This window comes from Culex quinquefasciatus, chromosome 3 (assembly GCF_015732765.1).
Source record: "Culex quinquefasciatus strain JHB chromosome 3, VPISU_Cqui_1.0_pri_paternal, whole genome shotgun sequence".
Classification (NCBI taxonomy): Eukaryota; Metazoa; Arthropoda; class Insecta; order Diptera; family Culicidae; genus Culex; species Culex quinquefasciatus.
Genome location: NC_051863.1, coordinates 126300700 through 126322564, shown reverse-complemented (window position 1 = coordinate 126322564; position 21865 = coordinate 126300700). Strand labels below are relative to the sequence as shown.

Below are 21865 nucleotides of genomic sequence, written 5' to 3'. Positions count from 1 at the left end.
TTTTTGTTATTTTAACAACTAATCCGATCATCCCAATAACATATTTCGATCTTTTCACAATATCAAAAACTGACCTTCCCAAGTTATTTCCGTCTGCTCGGGAAGGCCTTATAGAAAAATCGAAAAACTATGAGAAAAACTGCAATTTGCTAAAAAGTTAATACCGTAGGCATATAGTACATGAAATTCCCGAACTTTTGACCTAGGGAGTATGGGTATTGGAAGCTGTTGCAAAAAGATATTAAGGTTTAAAAAAAATCCATTAAAAACAGTCAAACAAATCTTAGATGTATATAGCACATTTTGAAGTGCTTGAAAAGACCTTTCGAATGCATCTAAGAGAGTTGAAATTGATCAAGTTTTACGCAAATGGGAGCAATATCATGATTTTTCATGATTTTTGGACCTCAAACTTCAAAGCCTGTTTTACCCTACGCCCAAAATTCAGAATCGAGATAATCGTTCTCTCAAAATTTATTGAGGGCTCAATGCCAAAATCGATAGAATAATGGTACCAACTCACACCATCATAACAAATGAGTTCATTCGTTAGTTGAATCAATAAATCTCCAACAAGTGTCATACATCGACTTCTGACTTCTCCTTGGTCACCAAGCTGTGGTGGCCGAGGCAGTTAAGTCATTGGATTGGTTTGTCAAAGGTCTCTGGTTCGATTCCCGTTGTCGACACTTTTGGTTTTTTGTTTGACGGATGAACTTTTTTTGCAAATGAACCTCGAGAGAATAGTTCTATCGCCCATCTCGAGCTGAAATACGCAGAAATTTTGTTAGTCGGTGTTCTTATTGCAATCATTGTATTGTTGCAAAAAAAAAAAACTTCAAATCGCAAAGATTAGATAAGATAAAAGGAAACAAGATTAAATTGAATATAGACACATAAGTACACCCAAAACTGGCAGCGCTAGTCCGAGAGAATGATGGTCTCGAGTCGAGAAAATAGTGGTACCATTCACGGACGCAGAGAACACAGCTCGAGATGGGCGATAGAACTATTCTCTCGAGGTTCATTTGCAAAAAAAGTTCATCCATCAAACAAAAAACCAAAAGTGTCGACAACGGGAATCGAACCAGAGACCTTTGACAAACCAATCCAATGACTTAGCTGCCTCGGCCACCACAGCTTGGTGACCATGGAGAAGTCAGAAGTCGATGTATGACACTTGTTGGAGATTTATTGATTCAACTAACGAATGAACTCATTTGTTATGATGGTGTGAGTTGGTACCATTATAGACAAGAAAACCGTGACGTAGCAAATGAACTCAAAGAACTCAGTATTCATTTTGTGAGTGCCATTTGAGTGGTTTGACAGGTGTCAAATCGGGACTTAGCATTTTTTTGAATTTGAATTTGCTTCCGATTACGCGGAACGTCATAATCCGAGTTTTTTTTCGTATTAGTGCCCGTGTGCTTGTCCGTGCTTCTGGCCGTGTCCGTGTACGTGCACCTGACCACGTAGTTGCCTGTTCCTGGTCGTTCCCGTGGCCGTGCTCTAGGCCGTGTCCTTGTCCGGACTCCTGCCCGTGTTCGTGCCCGTGCTTCTGGCCGTTTTCGTGTCTCTGGCCGTGTAGGTGTCTGTTCCTGGCCATTCCCGTGACCGTGTCCTTGCCCCGTGACCAGGAGTGTTTGTGTCCATGCGAAACGGAACATCCGGAACAAAATTATAATTTTAATTGCTAAGTGTCGAAACTGACACCTGTCAAAAAAGTTCATTCGGTTGTTTACCTTTGAGGTTAAGTTCCGAGCTTTTCTCCTTTATTCTATCGATTTTGGCCCTGAGCCCTCAATAAATTTTGAGAGAACGATTATCTCGATTCTGAATTTTGGGTGTAACATTTTTTTCCCGGAGTTCTACAAGAGCTCTTCAAGATAGCTACAGTATAGCAGTTTGGACCGCAGTAGGATAAAATTCACTTCAAAACTTCTTCAGGAGTTTGGAAGAGTACTTGAAGAGAGTTTTATCCTACCGCGGTCCAAACTGCTATGCTGTAGCTATCTTGAAGAGCTCTTGTAGAACTCCTGGAAAAAAATGTTACTTGGGCATGTACCAAAAAAATATTTTAAATTTTCAGTCATAAATTCACTTTAAAAACACACCCACGCTACAAAAAAAATAACGGATCCCTTTTTCTCCGCCTCTTTACTCCATGTCCAGATCCATTACCCACTTGTTGAAAGCCATAATAATTTATAATAACACTGTTGCCCAAGTAAGATTTCGCTCGTCCAGAACGGTTGTGGTTCTTTCGCTCCCAAGACGTATGTGATTTTTTCTACTCCTGAGTCGTTCTTTTTTTGCCCCTGAAACGGTTGAGGATGAAGTCACAAACACACACACACACCCAGCTAATCCGACCATCTAAAAGTCCCCCATCCTCCTCGGAACGAAATCGGAAGCAGAGTGGGAAAAGGCGTTGATGATGATGACAGATCAAGAACCGAGGAGCGGAGACGTTGCGGAGTTTTGCAACGGATTCGCGGTCGAGTGGACACGAAGAATACGGATCAAACCACGTGGTGATGAGAGTGGGGAAATGTGGATGGGAAAACTACGCCAAGTGGAAAAGCGGAAAAGAGGAAATTTCCGCTGCTTTCTTTTAAGCAACCGGTGGCACTCAACTTTTGCCTTTAGCTTTTCAGCAAGTGACACACCCCTCGGATTGGCACTCACTTGGAGGTTCGCTATGAAGGAGGGGGGAAATGAATCGTACCAAATGTGTCACGTGCACAGGACTTTTCCCACAGTTCAGGACGGTTCGTACGACTACAAATCATAGCGGATTGCGTGCGTGGTTAAACTCTGTAATGAGCCACCGGAAGGAGTTTCACGCGAGCTGAGAAAGCTGAAGGGCTGAAAATGGACTCAACAGGTTTGTGAAACCTGTTGAATTTGAGATATTGATTCAAATCTTTCAGTTATGTTCGTTACTTACCGCCGCCATTTTTGTAGCACAGGTACGGGAAGCGCCACACGTTGGCCAGATCGACGGCGAACCCGATCACGGACAGCAGAAAGTCCACCTTGCCGGACCATGTTTCGCGCTGGTCCGAATCGGCCAGGTCGATGCAGTGGCCCCCCTTCCTCGAGCTGGCCTTGATCTGGCCGAGGGTGGTCATCGCCAGGGCGACCTCCTCTCCGCCACCCCCGCCCCCACCGCAACTTCGCTCGTCGACGCCGTTTTCGCCGGCCCCCGCAAGCCCGCCGTCGCAACAGTCAGCGTTCTTGGTTAGTTTGCCAGTTTCGCTTTTGCCTGTGGGGAAAGGTGAAGTAGAAAAAGTTTCGTTGTTTAATATCGGAAACGTGGATGTTAAAATTACATTATTGAGTTAAAACGATAGTGCAGACACTTTCTCCATCACTTTGTACTCAATTATGTTGCTAAACGGTACCACCATTTCCCGGATGTATGCAACTAGCAATATCCTGGAAAGCATTGATGAGTATCATTGGATAGGAAACTTAACTGGAATACTCATTTGAATAATGTATTAAACAAAGGAATTAATGCTCTATGGGTGTGTAAAAAAACTTTTGGAAAAAAATGGGGCCTTCGCCCTAAAATGATTTATTGGATATATACATGTATAGTAAGACCAAGAATTACGTACGCCTCACTTGTCTGGTGGCCAAAAGTTAAGGAAAAAAAATCACAAGATAAACTAGCTAAACTGCAAAGATTAGCCACTATTTCAATAACGGGAGCTATGCACAGTACTTCGTCTGCTGCACTAAACTCTTTGTTGAATTTACTTCCTCTTCATAAATTTATTGAATTAGAGGCATGTAAAAGTGCCCTTTTAATGAATCGATCCACAAAGATTCAGGAAAAGATTTGACGGGCCACTTAGAGGTCCTTAAAAACTTTAATCTGAATCCGGCGTTAAACTCAATAGTAGACTGGATGCCGACCAAGGCAAACTATGACATTCCATTCACAGTGGACGCTAAAAGTCGCTACGAGTGGGATAATGGTGGGCCTAATCTTCGTCCAGGCTCTGTTGTGTTCTACACGGACGGTTCCAAAATGAACAACAAGACGGGAGCAGGAGTTTTTGGCCCAGGAATTGAAACATTTGTTTCAATGGGACAATATCCAACAGTTTTCCAAGCCGAAGTTTATGCAATAATTGAATGTTTGCACATTTGCTTTAAAAGGAATTATAGATTTGCTAATATTTGTATCTTTTCTGACAGCTTGGCAGCACTGAATGCTCTGAAAGGGTATACCTGCCAGTCAAGACTAGTATGGGAAGGAATCTATTTACTAAGGCAATTATCCCAAAATAACGTGGTTAATCTTTACTGGGTTCCTGGGCATTGTGGAATTCTAGGAAACGAAATAGCGGACAGCCTGGCAAGGAAAGGATCTGATGCCGACTTCATTGGCCCAGAACCTTTCTTTGGTGTTCCAGACTGTTCTCTAAAAATGGAGCTCAAACGGTGGGAAATATCAACAATACAATCTATTTGGAATTCTACCGATTCTTCTAGACAGGCAAAAAGATTTATCTTTCCAAACGAGAAACTTTCTCGAGAATTACTAAAACTAGACAAAAAGAATTTAAGGGTGATCGCTGGTTTATTAACTGGTCACTGTCCATGTAAATATCACTTATTCAATATGAGGAAAATCCCAAACGCAATTTGTAGATTTTGTAATATTGAAAATGAAACATCAGAGCACCTGCTTTGCAATTGCGGTGCCCTGACCCAGAGTAGAATTTCATTTTTCGGAAAAGGGGTCTTACAGCCCTCCAATATCAATATATTCCGTCCTAGTAGGGTGATAGACTTTATAAAACAAGTCGTACCTAACTGGGACAACACGCAGTAAACAGGAGCTGCCTCTCATCGTTCCATGATGTTGGGTTAACCTGATTTGCTATAAAAAAAGGGTCACACCACAATATTCCTCTAATTGGTCGCAGTGGTATCAAGACTCAACAAAAAAAAAAAAAAAAAATCATTGTATACACGGCGTGACAAATTTCTATAAACCGGAGGTACCCCATCCGAGATTTATACGTAGAATGTTTTGTTTTACCGACCTGAATTAGACATTACGTTTTTCAAAAATTTAAGGTTTTCGATTTTTGTATGTGTTTTTAACTTAGCTGCCCATATGTGTGGATCAATCTTTAAAAATGTGAATTCAACAGATTTGTAGAAAAATTCGAACTTTTAAAATTCTTTTTAAAGTTTGTTCATCCGATTATATTGTCAAAATCTATTCCACCTTATAGACATCCATTATTTATGAGAACTTCAGGAGCCCTTGAAGCTCTAAGACAACCCAAAATATGGTTGTGCTAAATTGTAATATATATAGAGAATCGAAACGGTATTAAAAACTTTAAGAAGGAATTTAATGGTGTGAACTTTCTTTACAATTCTGTTTTCAAAGATCGTCAGTAGAGGGGTAGGCGTGGCTGAATGGTTACGCTGTTCGCTTTGCAAGCGGAAGGTTCTGGGTTTGATTCCCATCTGCTCCTATCGAGAAATTATGGAAAGAAGGAATTCTGAACACTTGAATTTGAATGAAAAATTCATTCGCTCGCGACGGGGTTCGATCCCCCGTCCTTTGGGTCAGCAGACAAAAATGCTAACACCCAGACCATCGAGGTTTAGTTGACTAGAAGGATTAAGAATGCTACAAGAATCCAAGAAACTTGATGGGAATCTGAGAACTATAGAACAGACAATGCAATATTGAATGCAAAGTTGAATTCAAGAACTTACTCGGCTGCATACTCGTTAGGTGAATATTGAACATTCAACACGACCAGAATTCACCACCAACCAAATTTGAACCAAATTTGTAAAGCTTCCAAAATGAATCCAAGAACATATGAAGAATTAAAGACTATAAATAGATTTGACTGGCCGCATCACTTACCACGGTGAATCCATCTTACTAACACCCTCAAACCTCACGTGATACTTTGTCGAAGACGCAGCCGATTTAGCGGTCTTCATCACTCAAGTATCGGACTAAAATTCCTATCCACTTCCCCGTGTCTTACCACTGGTCGTGGCCGGCGCTGTGATTGGCTAGCATGATAGGGACATTTGAAAGTTGCGAAGTGGTGATGATTGGTTCCTACTCTTCATCAGTGGTCCACGGAGCAATTCTTGGAGGTCCTGGTCAATAACAGAGTAGCAACTACGGGTAGACACCAATGCTATGCTATGCTAATTCTGTTTTAACAGATCGTCAGTTGTGTGCTACCTTGTGACAACGACCATTTAGTACTTTTCGAGAAAATCGATTTTTAAAGTTTGTTGGTAAATAATTTCAAAACTATGAATGATAGAGCCAAACTTTTTGAAGCAATCGGTTTGTATACTATCGCTTAACAAACGCTCCAAATTTCAACTAATTTGGTTACACCAGTTAAAAGAGACAGTGAATAATATAAACAAAAATCTGAAAAGCACGTGTCACAAGTGTGTTTCGAAAGTAAAATTGTACTATGTATTTCCATACAAACTAAAATAAGCTCAAATCAATGGTTTAATCGACTTAATCAGTATATTTTTTAAAAACAAAAGATTGCATTGCATTCAGAAAATGTGTATCAACATAAATTTGTGAAAAACAAGAAAATTTTTCCACATTTTCCAACACCATGTATGACGTGTCACAAGTGTGCACAATCATTTTGTTGATAAATTGGTCTATGTCACAAGTGTGTATTGCGATATCCGGGAAACGGAAGCGAGTTTCCAAAATCGGGTTAACTACAAAACCATTACGCTTTTAACGTTAAATTAATAGTCCAGTCATTTTTACAATCAAAAGTCTAAAAAGTTCCTTTATTTGATCCTTGCATCCAAAAAAATAAAAAAAAAAGTATGAACATTGAAATTACGGGCCATTGTTTCAACATTTGAATGAAAAAAAAAGCAATCATTACTTTTCAAAATATCTAACTATTGACGAAATTTATTTTTGCCGTGTTGTACATAGCAATTTAATAAAATTTCTAAAAATTGTTGAACGAGCCCAAACATGCTAAATTCAATTATTAATGCAGAAAAATGCATTTTAGATTGTTTCCAGTTGATTGGACTTCTAAAATATGTTTGCCCCCTGATTTTTCGGACCAATTTTGATTGGGAGGGGGGAAACATTAAAATTCAAAAATATTTGCAACGGTGTAGCTTACAAAAAAATCAATAGTTTGGACTAACGAGAAACAAATTCCTTTAGAGTTCCGTCATCAAAATACTGACATTTGTATGACCCAATGTCACCCCCAGACTCAATGTCACCCCTGCTGACGGTTCTTAAAAATGTTAAAGGGAGGGGGGAAGGATCATGTCACCCCTAATATTTTAGAAATGCTATTTAAACTATTTTTAATACCCTCATCAGACAAAAACACTTGATTGTTTATGCTTTCACTCATGCAAAAAGTTCATACACAGAAAAAAATAATGTAAATTTGGAAGCTGTAATTTTTGAAGGTTGAATATTACCTCTTATATGATGTAATTTTACCACAATTTAGACTGAAAAAGTGACAGAAAAGTGGTAAATTACACCTTTTTTTCTGACATAAAAGATGTACCCCTTCCCAGATGTTATATTACCATGATTTTGCCTTCCTCACTGAGGTAAGGCTATAATCCTGCTCTAAAAATGAACTTTTTATTAAAAGCTCGAAGACCCACCTTCATGTATACATATCGACTCAGAATCGAAAACTGAACAAATGTCTGTGTGTGTGTATGTGTGTGTGTTTGTGTGTGTGTATGTGTGTGTGTATGTGTGTGTGTATGTATGTATGTGACCAAAATTCTCACTGAGTTTTCTCAGCACTGGCTGAACCGATTTTGATCAAACCGGTTGCATTAGACTTGGTTCATGGTCCCATACATCGCTATTGAATTGTTTGAAGTTTCGATAACTAGTTCAAAAGTTATGTATAAAAATGTGTTTTCACATTTATCCGGATCTCATTTATATGCATGTAAACGATGTCCGGATCCATCATCCAACCCATCGTTGGTTAGGTAATCGAGAGACCTTTCCAACGAGTCCTCAACATTGAAGATCTGGCAACCCTGTCTCGAGTTATGACCACTTGAGTGATATTGATGTACTTTTTTGATGCCGGATCTCACTTAAATGTATGTAAACATTGTCCGGATCCATCATCCAACCCATTGTTGGTTAGGTAATCGAGAGACCTTTCCAACGAGTCCACAACATTGAAGATCTGGCAACCCTGTCTCGAGTTATGACCACTTAAGTGATATTTATGTACTTTTTTGAAGCCGGATCTCACTTAAATGTATGAAAACGATGTCCGGATCCATCATCCAACCCATCGTTGGTTAGGTAATCGAGAGACTTTTCCAACGAGTCCACAACATTGAAGATCTGGCAAGCATGTCTCGAGTTATGACCACTTAAGTGATATTTATGTACTTTTTTGAAACCGGATCTCACTTAAATGTATGTAAACGTTGTCCGGATCCATCATCCGACCCATCGTTGGTTAGGTAATCGAGAGACTTTTCCAACGAGTCCACAACATTGAAGATCTGGCAAGCATGTCTCGAGTTATGACCAATTAAGTTATATTTGTGTACTTATTTTTCTGGATCTAAAAAAAAATAGCTAGCAAACCACTTATATTCAAAATGAGGAAGGCATCAACCACATAGGTGGATTAAGTTAGTTTTTTTTCTTTGTAGTTATGTGATAAATTGAGCAAACTATTTACGATACATATATATTTTTTAAATATTTTCCTGTACAAACTGAACCTTTATATATTTTGCTCCGAATCAATATTGGTTATTCATTTTTTTATAGTAACTCTTCGTAACTTAGATGTTTTATCATAATTTTCAATACCAAACTACAGGACTCAAAATTTAACCGAACCTGGACGAGATACTTTAAGCCATAGCGGAGGAACTCAAGTGCATGTTTTTGAACCAGATCACGGCATACGCACAAATATTTGCTTACAAGTTCTGTTCTGTCAAATATGTAGGAATGTGGGTGTCTAGGAGGTGTTATTAAAAAGATCTATTTTTGAGTGATTCGAAGCATTTCCTCAATAAGGAAGGCAAACGTTTAAAAAAAAGGGGAATTCCTGCTGTGAATCAGCGTTTATAAACTATCACGATTCAAATTATGCACCCAAAGTGCAGGAAGACAAATGTTTGCCGTTTAATCAATAAAAGCGATTTAATTGGCATTACCCAGGCAGAATCCAACATGATCGATTTGAACTTTCACCTCTAATTTCCTAACTCAACCGGGAACCGTGTGTGTATGTGCGTACATCATCATAAATCAGAACCATGTCAATAAAGGTAGATAGGTGTTGTGCTTTGCCCGGTAAATGAAGCTGTTCGCTCGTTTTTGGACAGCTCGTAGTCTGCCTGAATAATGTCAAGTGGTGGCTCGCTCAAGTTTCAACCCCTCTCTGGCCCTCACCCACTTACTTTGCATTGAAGGGATGCTAATAATAGCACCCCAAACAAAATACTGAACATGTGTACCACGTGCACACACGTAGAAGCCAATCGGTGGCATCAGCATCCTCAAATTGATAAAGTGTTTGGTAATGTTTTTGATGTTTTATCCTACTTTAGAGTGTGCACATGTGTGGGTGTGAGTGGTGGTGTGTGTTACAGAGCAACCAAGAGAGCGCCATTCTGGGGGAAGTTCATCGTCACCTTATGCCCCAACCAACCTCCCCCACCACCTTGTCACTTTTGACACTACCCCTGGTGTGAGAGAAAATTGCGAGGAAAATTGATTTTAAGCGGAAATTTGATTATTATTGCTTCGAGAAGGGGAAAAACGCGCGCGGCAACGACGACGACGGTATCATGGTTCGATGGAGCCCCAAGGCAAAAAGTCCTTGTTGTTCGTCGGAATTGTCCCCTTCTCCGGGTGAGAAGGCTCATTGTAAAATGTGTCAAACCGGTCGGTCGTGGCCGATATTGGCCTGAGCTGTGGTGGGAGGATGTTGTGGAGTTTGTCAATGCCGAGCGGTATAAAAATGTGAAAATTTTGTCCATTGTATCAATGCCGAATAACACCATTCCTATAAATAGAACAAAAGTAAGCTGTAGGAATTGCCAATGTGTTGTGAAAGTTACAAAATGGTAATTCGAAAGCCATTACAGATTTAGCAGACACAGTACCGGTGAAAAGAACATGACATTGGATGAATTCTCAAATCGTCCTCTAAAATCCGTTTGTTAATTTTATGACCTAAATTTTTAGCATTAAGTGTCTGAATAATATAATAAATTCAATGATATTGAATTTATTGCCGTCATATTAAAGAATGTGGCTGCACTATGTGAACTTCACCAATTTGAGAAATAATATGTTCATATTTCAAGAATAATAACTGGGTAAAACTACGTGTTTCCGAGTGCCCAATATTTCAACAATTAAAAATAAAACAGCATTAAATTTTAAATTTTCTTGTGCGGCCATTTTCCAGCAAGATAAAATCCTGTAAATTTTTCGTCAATTGTGTGGTGCTGTGAGTTGGAGCTGTTATCTTTAAATGGAGTCGTTAGAAAACATACCCGACCCTGCAGTCCTCCATCTCTTTCGGAAAAAAATCTAAATTCCGTAAACTGGGGTCAATCGGGACACATGGGGCGAATTGGGATAGCAGTTTTAACCATGTTCGAGCACAAAATTTTGATTTTTCTGGTTGGTTTCGGTTAGAGCAGACTCAGGCCAACAAAATGTGTACATCCATTTCCAAATTTAAAAGCTGCTGTGCCTATTCAGACTGTAGTCCCGATTCACCCCAGATTACGGTCAAACCAAATTTCAAAATTTATGTTTAGATGCATGCGATGGAAAAATCATCATCAAAAGAAAATCATTGGATGTTCATCAAGAGAAAAAATCCGAAGGGAGCATGCTCTTCCTCTCGCACACGATAGATCGGTAAAAGGAATCCAAAAAAAACATCATCTTGATTATTCGGTGGAATATCTTTTTCACTACTACACTTGCAACGTCACACGTCGAAAAATGACCTATAATATTTTGTAGATGGACAATGTGTGTCAACAAAGTGAAATAAATATTATTAAGTGGTGCTGACAAGGAAATAAACAAAAAATCATCAGCAGATTGATTTTTTGGGAGAATTTCGGGAGCGATTTTCTTTTACGTGATTCGTCTCCTCTCTCTTTCGCGGGTGAAGAAAGTTCGCAAGCGAAATGGATTGTTTTGCGATTATTGCATCCCTGTTTAGATGTGAAATCGAATTCACAATTAGAAATCACGTTTCACATTAGAAAGAATAATTTCAAAAAGCTGAGAGAATTTCCTGCATTTTTCCATTTTGGACATTGATGATCTGACAAACGGTTGCTGTGATACAGCTTCTTCAAATAAAAATTTTGTGAAGAAATAATTTATTCTTATAGTTTCATCTATAGTAATCCCATATATTCGGAACATCTATAGATTCGAAACACTACTTTTTTCAAGACCTTTATTTGGACATTCTCTTGCTATTTTACTAGTGAAAATAGTTGTTATTCAACAAACAACAACAATTGTGGAACACCTGAATTTAATTGATATTTTCACACAAAAAAGCTATCAGACCATTCAAAAACATTACCAAGTTGAATTGGTTTCACGGTGTGAAGTCATTATTTGTAAAAAAAAAATGTACTCCTGGAGAGAACCAAAGTTTGTTTACATCTGTAAGAAAAAAATGTTCCGAATTTGTAGATTTCTTTTATCTTTTCTTGATTTCCTGTTTTTGTTAAACATTTGATGAAAGCATAAAAAATACAGTCGGTCGATACACCAATCAAAAAATTACATAAAAAGCTGATATCTCAGGAACTATTGGTTTGATTTACAAAATTAATTTAAGAATTTTTAATTTTTAAAATACCAGATTTTGCACCATCCTAAACTATAGCGCAAAAGAAGCCCTTCTTAGTTCCCTATAACATATCTGGAATTTGTTTAAAAGGTCCTTTAAACCAAATTATTTTTTGGTTGTTTTCAATGTGTTTTTGTATCTAGGGTATTCAAAAACACCCAAAAAGCAAAAACAAAAGTAATTTGTTTACTGCCCCTGATCGCATAAATGTCCCATATGCATTTTCATCGAATTTGAGTTATTGATGCAGATTGGTTCAAAATCGTTTGCTTCTTCAAACAAGCCTATAACATCCAGTACTTTGTTCTAGAAATCAGGAGGAAATACAGTTTTTTCGCGAAAACTTAACACGTAGTCTTATGAGTGGGACAAACTTCAAATGCGTTTTTCTCAGCTTGCTGTTTTTGCATATGGGACATTTATGCGAACATGGGCAGTTTAGACCTTTTAAAAAGACTCCAGATATAAAAACCAAAAATAAACAAATACGTTTGCATTTTAAAAATTCAATTGTTAAAGTTAAAAAAGAATAAAAAAGGGATTTTTTCATGTATCTATATTTTTATCTCAAAAGCCTACAACATTGCCGAAGATACCAAATCTTTTCTCAAGATTTTCGAATATTCACAAACCCAGACCAAAATTATTTGGAGCCTTGAATGGATAAACTAATTTAGCAAATTGACATCTTTTGGCATGGACGAAGTTTCATTCGAATCATAAAATACAAAATTATAAATCTCCTTTAAAAATTAGAAATTCCAAAAAATAACTAACTTTTTGATTTCTCAATTGTTTTTCTAAGTTTTCCCCAAAAATTGTAGAAAATCTAAAGATCTAAAATGATAATACATTCTCAAAATTTGGTGCAATGCATGCAAACAAAGGGTAGGATTTTTACCATTATTAAAAATATAAATCTCGGCCTTATTTTATTAGGTCCTATAAACATATGAGAACAATAGCAATAAGGACCTTTTGAAAAAAAAAAACTCCTCAAATTTAATTTGAAAACAATCTCTTTTAGTGAACGCCGCTCTCCAAAAGAACAGAAAATAAAACATGCCTCTCACTCACCCAACAATCTGGAGGACACAGTTATTCAAGCATCTCTCCAACCGACGACGACGCAGACAATGATTGAACGTTTCAGCGTTCTGAATAATTTGATTTAGTATTTATGGAACCTCTCATCTCGGCCTGTATCATCGCCATATCGTAGCCACTTCCATTGAGCGACATCATCGTTTGACATTTGGCACTCTTATTTATTGAACAGATTTCCTCCCTCTTTCCCCCCAACCTTCCCTCGCCAAGCAGGTCTCAAAATTCACTAAATAGGATTTTCGGTGACGTAATCAGTGCCACTTTTACCATTTGTGAATGATTTCCCCCCTCCTTTCTCTATCATCCCCGTTGATACCTTCATCTGAAAAGGACTACAAGTGTCTTTGGGCGGGAGGGTGGCATCGCGTGACAGGATTGATAGGGAAGTCGATTTTCCAACCCCCACCTGTCAGTTGGTTTTGTGGTGGTGGTGGTGGTGGTGGTGCTGTTGCTGCCAGAAAGAAGTTGGATGAAATGAAAGCGGGGAACCGTCGACGGTGCTGTTGCTGCAGGCCCATTCGCAAACGGAAATAGCAAAAGTACTGCTGCAGAAGAATTCTCAACTGTCCTGGGAAATGCTGGAAGCGGATTACGGCGGGCGCAGAGGATTATACTTTCAATTGCGTTTGGATTTTTTGTCTTGATATTTGCTCTGGATGCAACAGTGTTCTGAGATAAATAAAGACATTAAATACATTAAATAGGATATTGAATTCTAAGAGTTTTTATAATATTATCAATAGCGAAATTTACGAAAATAATGGTCAAATTAATCTGAACAACGGTCCCATTCACTTGAAAAATAAAATTTGTTTCGGAAATAATTTCAAATGGCCCTAACTAAGACAAGTTACAGCATTTTCTTCACAATTATTGAAACTTTTAGTTTGTACGCCGTTGAGTGACGAACTGTCACTTTTTAAACGGCGCTCACACACACTATCAAAACAAACGTTCGGTAGTGTGTGTGAATTCGGTGTAAAAGGGGTGTCAAACTAAGAAATGACTCCGTTCGTTTGACGACAGCTGGTGTCAAATCATCGGTTGTTAAACCATTGTTTGTTGACTTTTTTGAATTTTTGGCAAACTTTGACCAAAGGAAGCGTTCATCTATTAAATAATGGAATGGAAATGTAATGAAACGTCTAAAACAAGTCTAATTTGGAAGTTTAACGCAATTTGTTGCTTCATTTCCCATCAAATAATGCTATATATTGACCGTCAAGTTCAGAATTCGCAAAAGTTTTTAGGTTCCTGCATGTTTTCTTTCATTTTCATTTGTTATTCCAGAAAGTTTCTCAGCAACTGCAGCTGCGCATCTGTCAAATGGTCTGTTTGACAATCGCTGATCGCTGGGGTGAGTGAGAAGGAAAATAGGAAAGTGCGGTCAAGTTTGAATTCGGGGTGGCACGTCAGGTTAAAGTGTTTCAATGCGTTTGAGTACCCTCAACCCCCGGTGGTTGGTCACTTCTTCGTTTGACACTTTTGCCTTCCTCACTGAGGTAAGGCTATAATCCTGCTCGAAAAAAGAACTTTTGAAAAACAGCTCGTAGACCTATATTCATGTATACCTATCGACTCAGAATCGAAAACTGAACAAATGTCTGTGTGTGTGTGTGTATGTGTGTGCGTATTCCCCTTGGTGCTCAAAATTCTTGCCAAGTTTTCTCGGCACTGGCTGATCCGATTTGAGTCAAATAAGATGCATTCGATCCGGTTTGGTGCCCCATACTGCACTATTGAATTGTTTGAAGATCTGATAAGTAGTTCAAAAGTTATGTATAAAAAGTGTCAGAGTTGCGAATCGGATCTCACATAAATGCATGTAAACTATGTCCAGACCCATCACCCGACCCATCGTTGGTTAGGTTATCAAAAGACCTTTCCAACGAGTCCAAAACATTGAAGTTCTGGCAACCCTGTCTCAAGTTATGACCACTTAAGTGATATTTATGTACTTTTTTGCAGCCAACATTGAAGATCTGGCAACCCTGTCTCAAGTTATGACCACTTAAGTAATATTTATGTACTTTTTTGATGCCGGATCTCACTTAAATGTATGTAAACTATGTCCGGACCCATCATCCAGCCCATCGTTGGGTAGGTTATCAAAAGACCTTTTCAATGAGTCCAATACATTGAAGATCTGGCAACCCTGTCTCAAGTTATGACCACTTAAGTAATATTTATGTACTTTTTTGCAGCCGGATCTCACTTAAATGTATGTAAACTGTGTCCGGATCCATCATTCAACCCATCGTTGGATAGGTAATCGAAAGACCTTTCCAATGTGTCCACAATATTGAAGATCTGGCAACCCTGTCTCAAGTTATGACCACTTAAGTGATATTTATGTACTTTTTTGATGCCGGATCTCACTTAAATGTATGTAAACTATGTCCGGACCCATCATCCAGCCCATCGTTGGGTAGGTTATCAAAAGACCTTTTCAATGAGTCCAATACATTGAAGATCTGGCAACCCTGTCTCAAGTTATGACCACTTAAGTAATATTTATGTACTTTTTTGCAGCCGGATCTCACTTAAATGTATGTAAACTGTGTCCGGATCCATCATTCAACCCATCGTTGGATAGGTAATCGAAAGACATTTCCAATGAGTTCAATACACTCACTCTTCACAAACTGTTGTCAAACGAACGGGGTCACTTTTTAGTTTGACACCCCTTTTACACGGAGTTCACATATACTTCCAAACGTTTGTTTTGATAGTGTGCGTAAGCGCAGTGTAAAAAGTGACATTTTGTCACTTTTTGGTTTGACTTTGACCAACCAACGGGGTACAAACTAAAAAAGTGTCAAACGAAAAAGTGACCAACCACCGGGGGTTGAGTGTACATTGAAGATCTGGCAACGCTCAGTCTCAAGTTATGACCGCTTAAGTGACATTTGTGTATTTCTTTATTGAGAAACAAGCCTTACCTGACAAACTTCGTTCTGCCTTTTTTCGTTTGTTGAGGTTTTTTGACTTTTTTGCTTATTCAGCCTCCTGTGATCAAAACTTGATTTTAACCTTTCCCATACAATCTGCAAATTTTCCGGAATCGGTTCCAGAGTGGCCAAAGTTGTAACTTTTTGGCGTAAGAACCTTCCTTGGACTCACGAACTTACCATACGAACCCAACGCAACAAAGAGCACCTCGATCGGACGTTCCGTGTTGAATTGATTCGCGTTCGAACAAAACCGTCGAAATTTTGTATTGTGGAGAATATAGTGGGTTAGAAAAATATCTTATAATGTTTTATCAGAACAGTTTTGGATTGATTTGAAATAATGTTCTCAAACAGATTTTGTGTAAAGCTTACAGACTTTTGATGTCTTTTGCGTTATTCTGGCAACACCGTAATTATTCGTTTCAACGGATTTGACGTTTACTTTAGAGAGTGAGCGGGAGGTAAAGAGAGCCTTCCCTGCGCATTGCGCTCGGGTTTGATGATCACGCGGGATTGGTTGGCTCGACAGTCTGTTGGATTATTGTGAAGACGACGGATGTGTTTCTTTGGGCTGTCTCACTGACAGCCTGTTGTGTGTGTGTGTTCGCGATCCAAATGGTGGATCAAGCGAACTGAGCCGAGATTTTTTGAGGAGTCCGAAAATGTCCGGACCAGAACACGACATATATATATACAAAATTTCGAAGATAGATAGAATTTGTGTCCAAACCCATCATATCACCAAATGTTGATAAAAAGTGAGGAAGGCAACAACCACATAGGTGGATTAAGTTAGTTTTTTAGTTTGTACCCCGTTGGTTGGTCAAAGTCAAGCTAAAAAGTGGCGAACTGTCACTTTTTACACGGCGCTCACGCACACTACCAAAACAAACGTTTAGTAGTGTGAGTGAACTCCGTGTAGAAGGGGTGTCAAACTAAAAAGTGACTCCGCTCGTTTGACAACAGTTGGTGTCAAACCATCGAGATCGATCAGAATTTCCCTTCTCAAAATACAGATTTTTCCAAAACCGGTAACTCAAAATACCTACAGAACTTATGGCCTATCTACAATCACTTAGCTTAGAACATCTAAGTAAAGTAGTTACTTAGGAAAGTCTGCAACTTACGTTCGTCATCCACAATCAACTTAGAAAACTTGCTGGGCTGATATACGTTGCTATGCAGTTGTTTGTTTACCTTTGATATGGAAACGTCAACTTACCGTAGATTTTGAAATTTTCCAAACCAAACGTCAGTTTCTAATTTGATTACTTTTCCATTGTAGAAACTCAGATTCATTTCCATTGATTCAAATTCCTAAGCTAAGTGAAATTTTCTAAGCTAAGTGATTGTAGATAGGCCATTAGAACTAGAAGCTTAGAACTACCAGCAAACCCCGATGGTTTGACAACAGTTGGTCGATCTGAATCTGATGTCTTCGTCAAAGTTGTGTGATAAGGACTGTTTAGCAAAACTATTTGCGACATTTCAACAAGTTATCACTAAATCCTTAAATAAGTATTTATCTATGTTTCTGTTTTTTGTTTGTTTGTTTTTTTTTTATGAGACAAAAATGGAACCATTGTAAAAAATTATGCATGGTAACATTACATCTGCGAACGGGTACATCTTTTATGTCAGAGAAAATGTTTAATTTTAACTCTTAAAATTGCAAATTTTCCACTTTTCTGGTGCAAAATGGCGCTTTTTCAGTCCAAATATGTTGTTTTTCAAATTAAAGTGTTTTTAAAGCACCAAAATTCGTGCACAGAAATAAACTCATAAATAGATGGTAAATCAAAAAGTAACCTGAACTGGAGTGACAATGACAGGATTTCCATTGATTTTTGGAACATTTTCCAACTGTTAAGGTTTTTCTCATGATTATTATTTTAAAAAACATGCACTGGGGAAGGCCTCAAAAGGTCCATGCACTATTTTTGAAGAAAAAGTTTTTTTAATGGTGCTTCAAGAAATAGTTGAGTTGAAAATTTTTATTTTGAATTCCGGGGTGGTCGTTGATATAGACACTCGGAAAACAAACATCAATATTAATGTTTTATTTTAACTTTTTATACGAAATTTGTTCCACTTTAAATGACTATAAATTTGAAGATTTTTTTGAATTATATTTCTTGAACACGTAATATTTATTATTTACAAGCTTATTTTACCTTCTCTTAGTGGAAAATTGTGCAAAGATGCATCCCGTTTTCCTATTCAAAATCATGATCAGTTTGATTCCATAGCATTCCATACGTATTTAATTTTCACTCTTTATTTTGCGGACTAACCTCAAACCAATCAAAGTCACCCCGTTTCACGGTAGTCGAACTGGATTTTACAACAATTTGTTCATTATGAAACATTTGAGAATGTTCGATTTTTCCCTGAATGAAACAATAAAGTAACCCTTAAAAAATCAAACCTCCACAACTACATGCAGGCAGACTATGCTGTCGTTTTATTGTGGAATGAAGCAAGTGCCATTGACCACATGCTGAGGCTGAGATAGAAACTTGTTACTGAAAAGCATTCTGTGAAAGCACTCTAGAATTTAGTTCAAATAAGATAAACTTCATTTCACAATTTCTTTGTAAGAAAGTAGGTTTTTTTAAAGAATGCTCAATGAACCATTTTTTAATGTTCTAGATTTTTTCTCACGAAACAAAGATTTAAATTTAAAAGAAAAACCCTAGAACCTTCTTTTGAAGACCTTTCTCAGCAAGATCAGTATGAAAATATAAGCGTGACACAAAATTTCCAATGTTGAATCGATTACATTTTCAGTTGCTAATATATATTTATTTGGCAAATGATTCGAAATGTATCTGAAATTCAACCGCAGTTGATGTATGCCATCACCTCACAGCAATAAACCTCATCACCCCGATCAAAACAAGGCTGTAGAAAATCCCATGACCGTCTTCAATTTTTCAGCATTCGTTTTTAAGAGTTCAAAAATTCACCTTGATAGATCGTTTCGCTCTGTTAAATTTTCCAGTGAGTGGCAACAATATTATTAAATATAAAGAAAAAAATGGTATTGCGCAAAACCGAAAAAAAATTTTACTCAGCACTTTAAAATTAACGAGGACGCCACCTGGTGAATTTATTGACACTGATCGTAATCGGCGATGTATTGTTGATTAGCAGTTTATTTAGCTCAGCGGTGTCCAAGTGTAGTTGATTAAATTTTTCTTGTTGGTTAAGAAACAATAATACACATTGTAATACTGCAAACATTTATTTAAAATAATTAAATTAGAAACAAAAGAGTACTCATCGACATTATGAAACACAAGAATAAGGCTTAACATCAAGTATTTTTTTATTTGGAAGAAGTCGTTCCAAACTCTAAATTGTGATACATTAAATACCCGATCAAACTTCCTATCACGTTAAGAAGTGGAGTTTAATATCTTTTGAGCAAAAAACACCTACAAGAACACTTTGACTAATCTAAAAAAACTACAATACCGTTGATTTTTACCTCACCGGTGCTAGAATTGTTTTACCTTTTTTCGCCTTCCCCATCTCTGCGGCTTCCGATCCGGTTCGTTTGTTCGTTGATGAATGCCGTTGATTGCAGCTTGAAAGGCCCTTGGTTCCTAATTTTGACTCCGACGACCACACGTCCACTGCTACAACCTCACTCACTAATTCGCACAATCGATCAAAACAACTGTTCCGCCAACATGGTTGAGCAATTCTTTCAAGAGAATAAGAAAAAAAGAACACCGTTTCCCACTTTCGTGCGCTTCAGTGCGTCAGACTTCCTCCAGTGATCACTCCGAAATGCTTCTAAAGTAAATTCTCTAAGAAACGAACCACTTCATTTGATGCCCACTGGTGTGTACGGCTAATTAAGATCATCGCACGACAACGACTTCTCCACCCCAAACATGAGGGCCAAGTGTGACTCGTGAATGCACTAATCTATCGCTATCGCTGGATTAACTAGACAGACCCGTGAATAAAAAAGTGACAAAGCGCGCGATGTTTAATCAAACATTTCCTTTCTGTTTGAACTGGAAGAAACTTGGAGATCTTGTTCACAATTATGAACTAACAAAGGCCACGGTTGAACAAGTCAACATTTATTGTCCCACTATGAGCAAGCCGGCTGTGGGATATTTGATTGAATTGAAATGCAATTTCAATGAAGAAAAAAGCATTATTTGTCTATCAAATCAATAATCAAGTGCGTGAGAGGCGGATAGAGCTACGACTGAATGGTTAAGCCAATATCAATAATCCGACAGCAGTGAGGTTTCCATAAAGGTTAATTCCAACCAAAAAGGTTGGTAAATAAACAGTGATTCAAACACTTACAATGTCATTAGACTGAAAGAAATGTAGTCTTCCCGGGCAGACGGTAATAACAAAATTAATAATATTTCAATAACAAATCCTGTTAAAATAACAAAAAGTGTTATTATTTTATCCTGAAGTTCAACTTCAAGAAGAAAAAATAATAACAGTTTCTGATAAAATAACAAAATTTGGTATTGAAGTGATATTATATTGAAAATGTTTAATAACACGCTAATAAGAGGAAATGTTATACATTTCAAAAACTCTTCTAATAACAAAATTTGTTATTCGTTCGGTATACTGACTTACCATAAATCGCAAAAATGGAAAAGTTTCTATGTGTCCATAACACAATCTGTTATTATTTTTTTTTTTTTTGTTAAATATGTTTAGATCTTTGGGATAATTTTGTCTAATTTTGTCGGGGTCATTATTTTGGCCATGAAATGGGGTCCTTAAGCTAAAATTATTCTAAAAAGTTGAAATTTTGGAAGTTGATTTTTTTAATTATTTGATATACCCCCTAAGGGACTTTACTAAAATTGGCTAGAACTATGGGATAATTTTTACCAATTTCGTCGGGGTCATTATTTTGGCCATGAAATGGGGTCCTTAAGGTAAAATCATTCTAAAAAGTTGAAATTTTGAAAGTTGTTTTTTTTTAATTATTTGATATACCCCCTAAGGGACTTTGTTTAAAATGGTTAGAACTATGGAATAATTTTGACCAATTTCGGCCGGATCATTATTTTGGCCATGAAATGGGGTCCTTAAGCTAAAATTATTCTAAAAAGTTGAAATTTTGGAAGTTGATTTTTTATATTATTTGATATACCCCCTAATGGACTTTGCCAAAATTGGCTAGAACTACGGGATAATTTGGACCAATTTCGTCGGGATCAATATTTTGGCCATGAAATGGGGTCCTTAAGCTGAAATTATTCTAAAAAGTTGAAATTTTGAAAGTTGATTTTTTAAATTATTTGATATACCCCCTAAAGGATTTTACTAAAATTGGGTAGAACTATGAAATAATTTTGACCAATTTCATCGGGGTCATTTATTTCACCATGAAATGGGGTTTCACGCTAAAATTAATCTGATAAAAGTAACTTTTTAGAGTTCATTTTTTTTTAATTTTGTTATATTCCCTAACGGAATTGATTTATTTATTGAGAATTTTTGATGTGTGAATAACAAAAACTGTTATTATTTTCACAGAGCCAGGAAGTCGGAACTGACGTTGAAGTTCGAGCTGGAGTGAGACCTCGGAGACTGCATCGAATTCAGCAAATTTTCAGCAACTTTTACTTGGAGTCGGAATCTGTGAAGTCGGGTATTTTTGGAGAGCTGAAGTCGTCGTTGACGTCATATCCTGCATCCAGAATCGGAGTTGTCTTCAAAGTATGGATTCAAAGTCGCTTGGAGGTACCCGACTCTGCAGCCCTGACTAGTACCGAGGAGTTATGGCAACTGCAGGTTTATTTGCAAATTACAAATAAACCAAAACAATAACTTTTTTTGTTATGGAGACATACCAGTTCAATAACATTTTTTGTT

General features: G+C 37.5%; 1 protein-coding gene across 5 annotated transcripts in view; it reads right to left on the bottom strand.

Annotated features, from left to right (window-relative positions):
* Positions 1-21865, bottom strand: part of LOC6043338 (sodium-dependent dopamine transporter) — a 52268-nt gene that overhangs the window by 13581 nt on the left and 16822 nt on the right. For 2 of the 5 annotated variants that reach the window (XM_038262918.1, XM_038262922.1), the window contains exon 2: positions 2954-3271. In XM_038262918.1, the coding sequence (XP_038118846.1) occupies positions 2954-3271 (318 nt within the window). Of the gene's footprint in view, positions 1-2953; positions 3272-19506; positions 19817-21865 lie in introns of those variants that run through there. The other 3 variants (XM_038262919.1, XM_038262921.1, XM_038262920.1) reach the window with 3 other exon arrangements.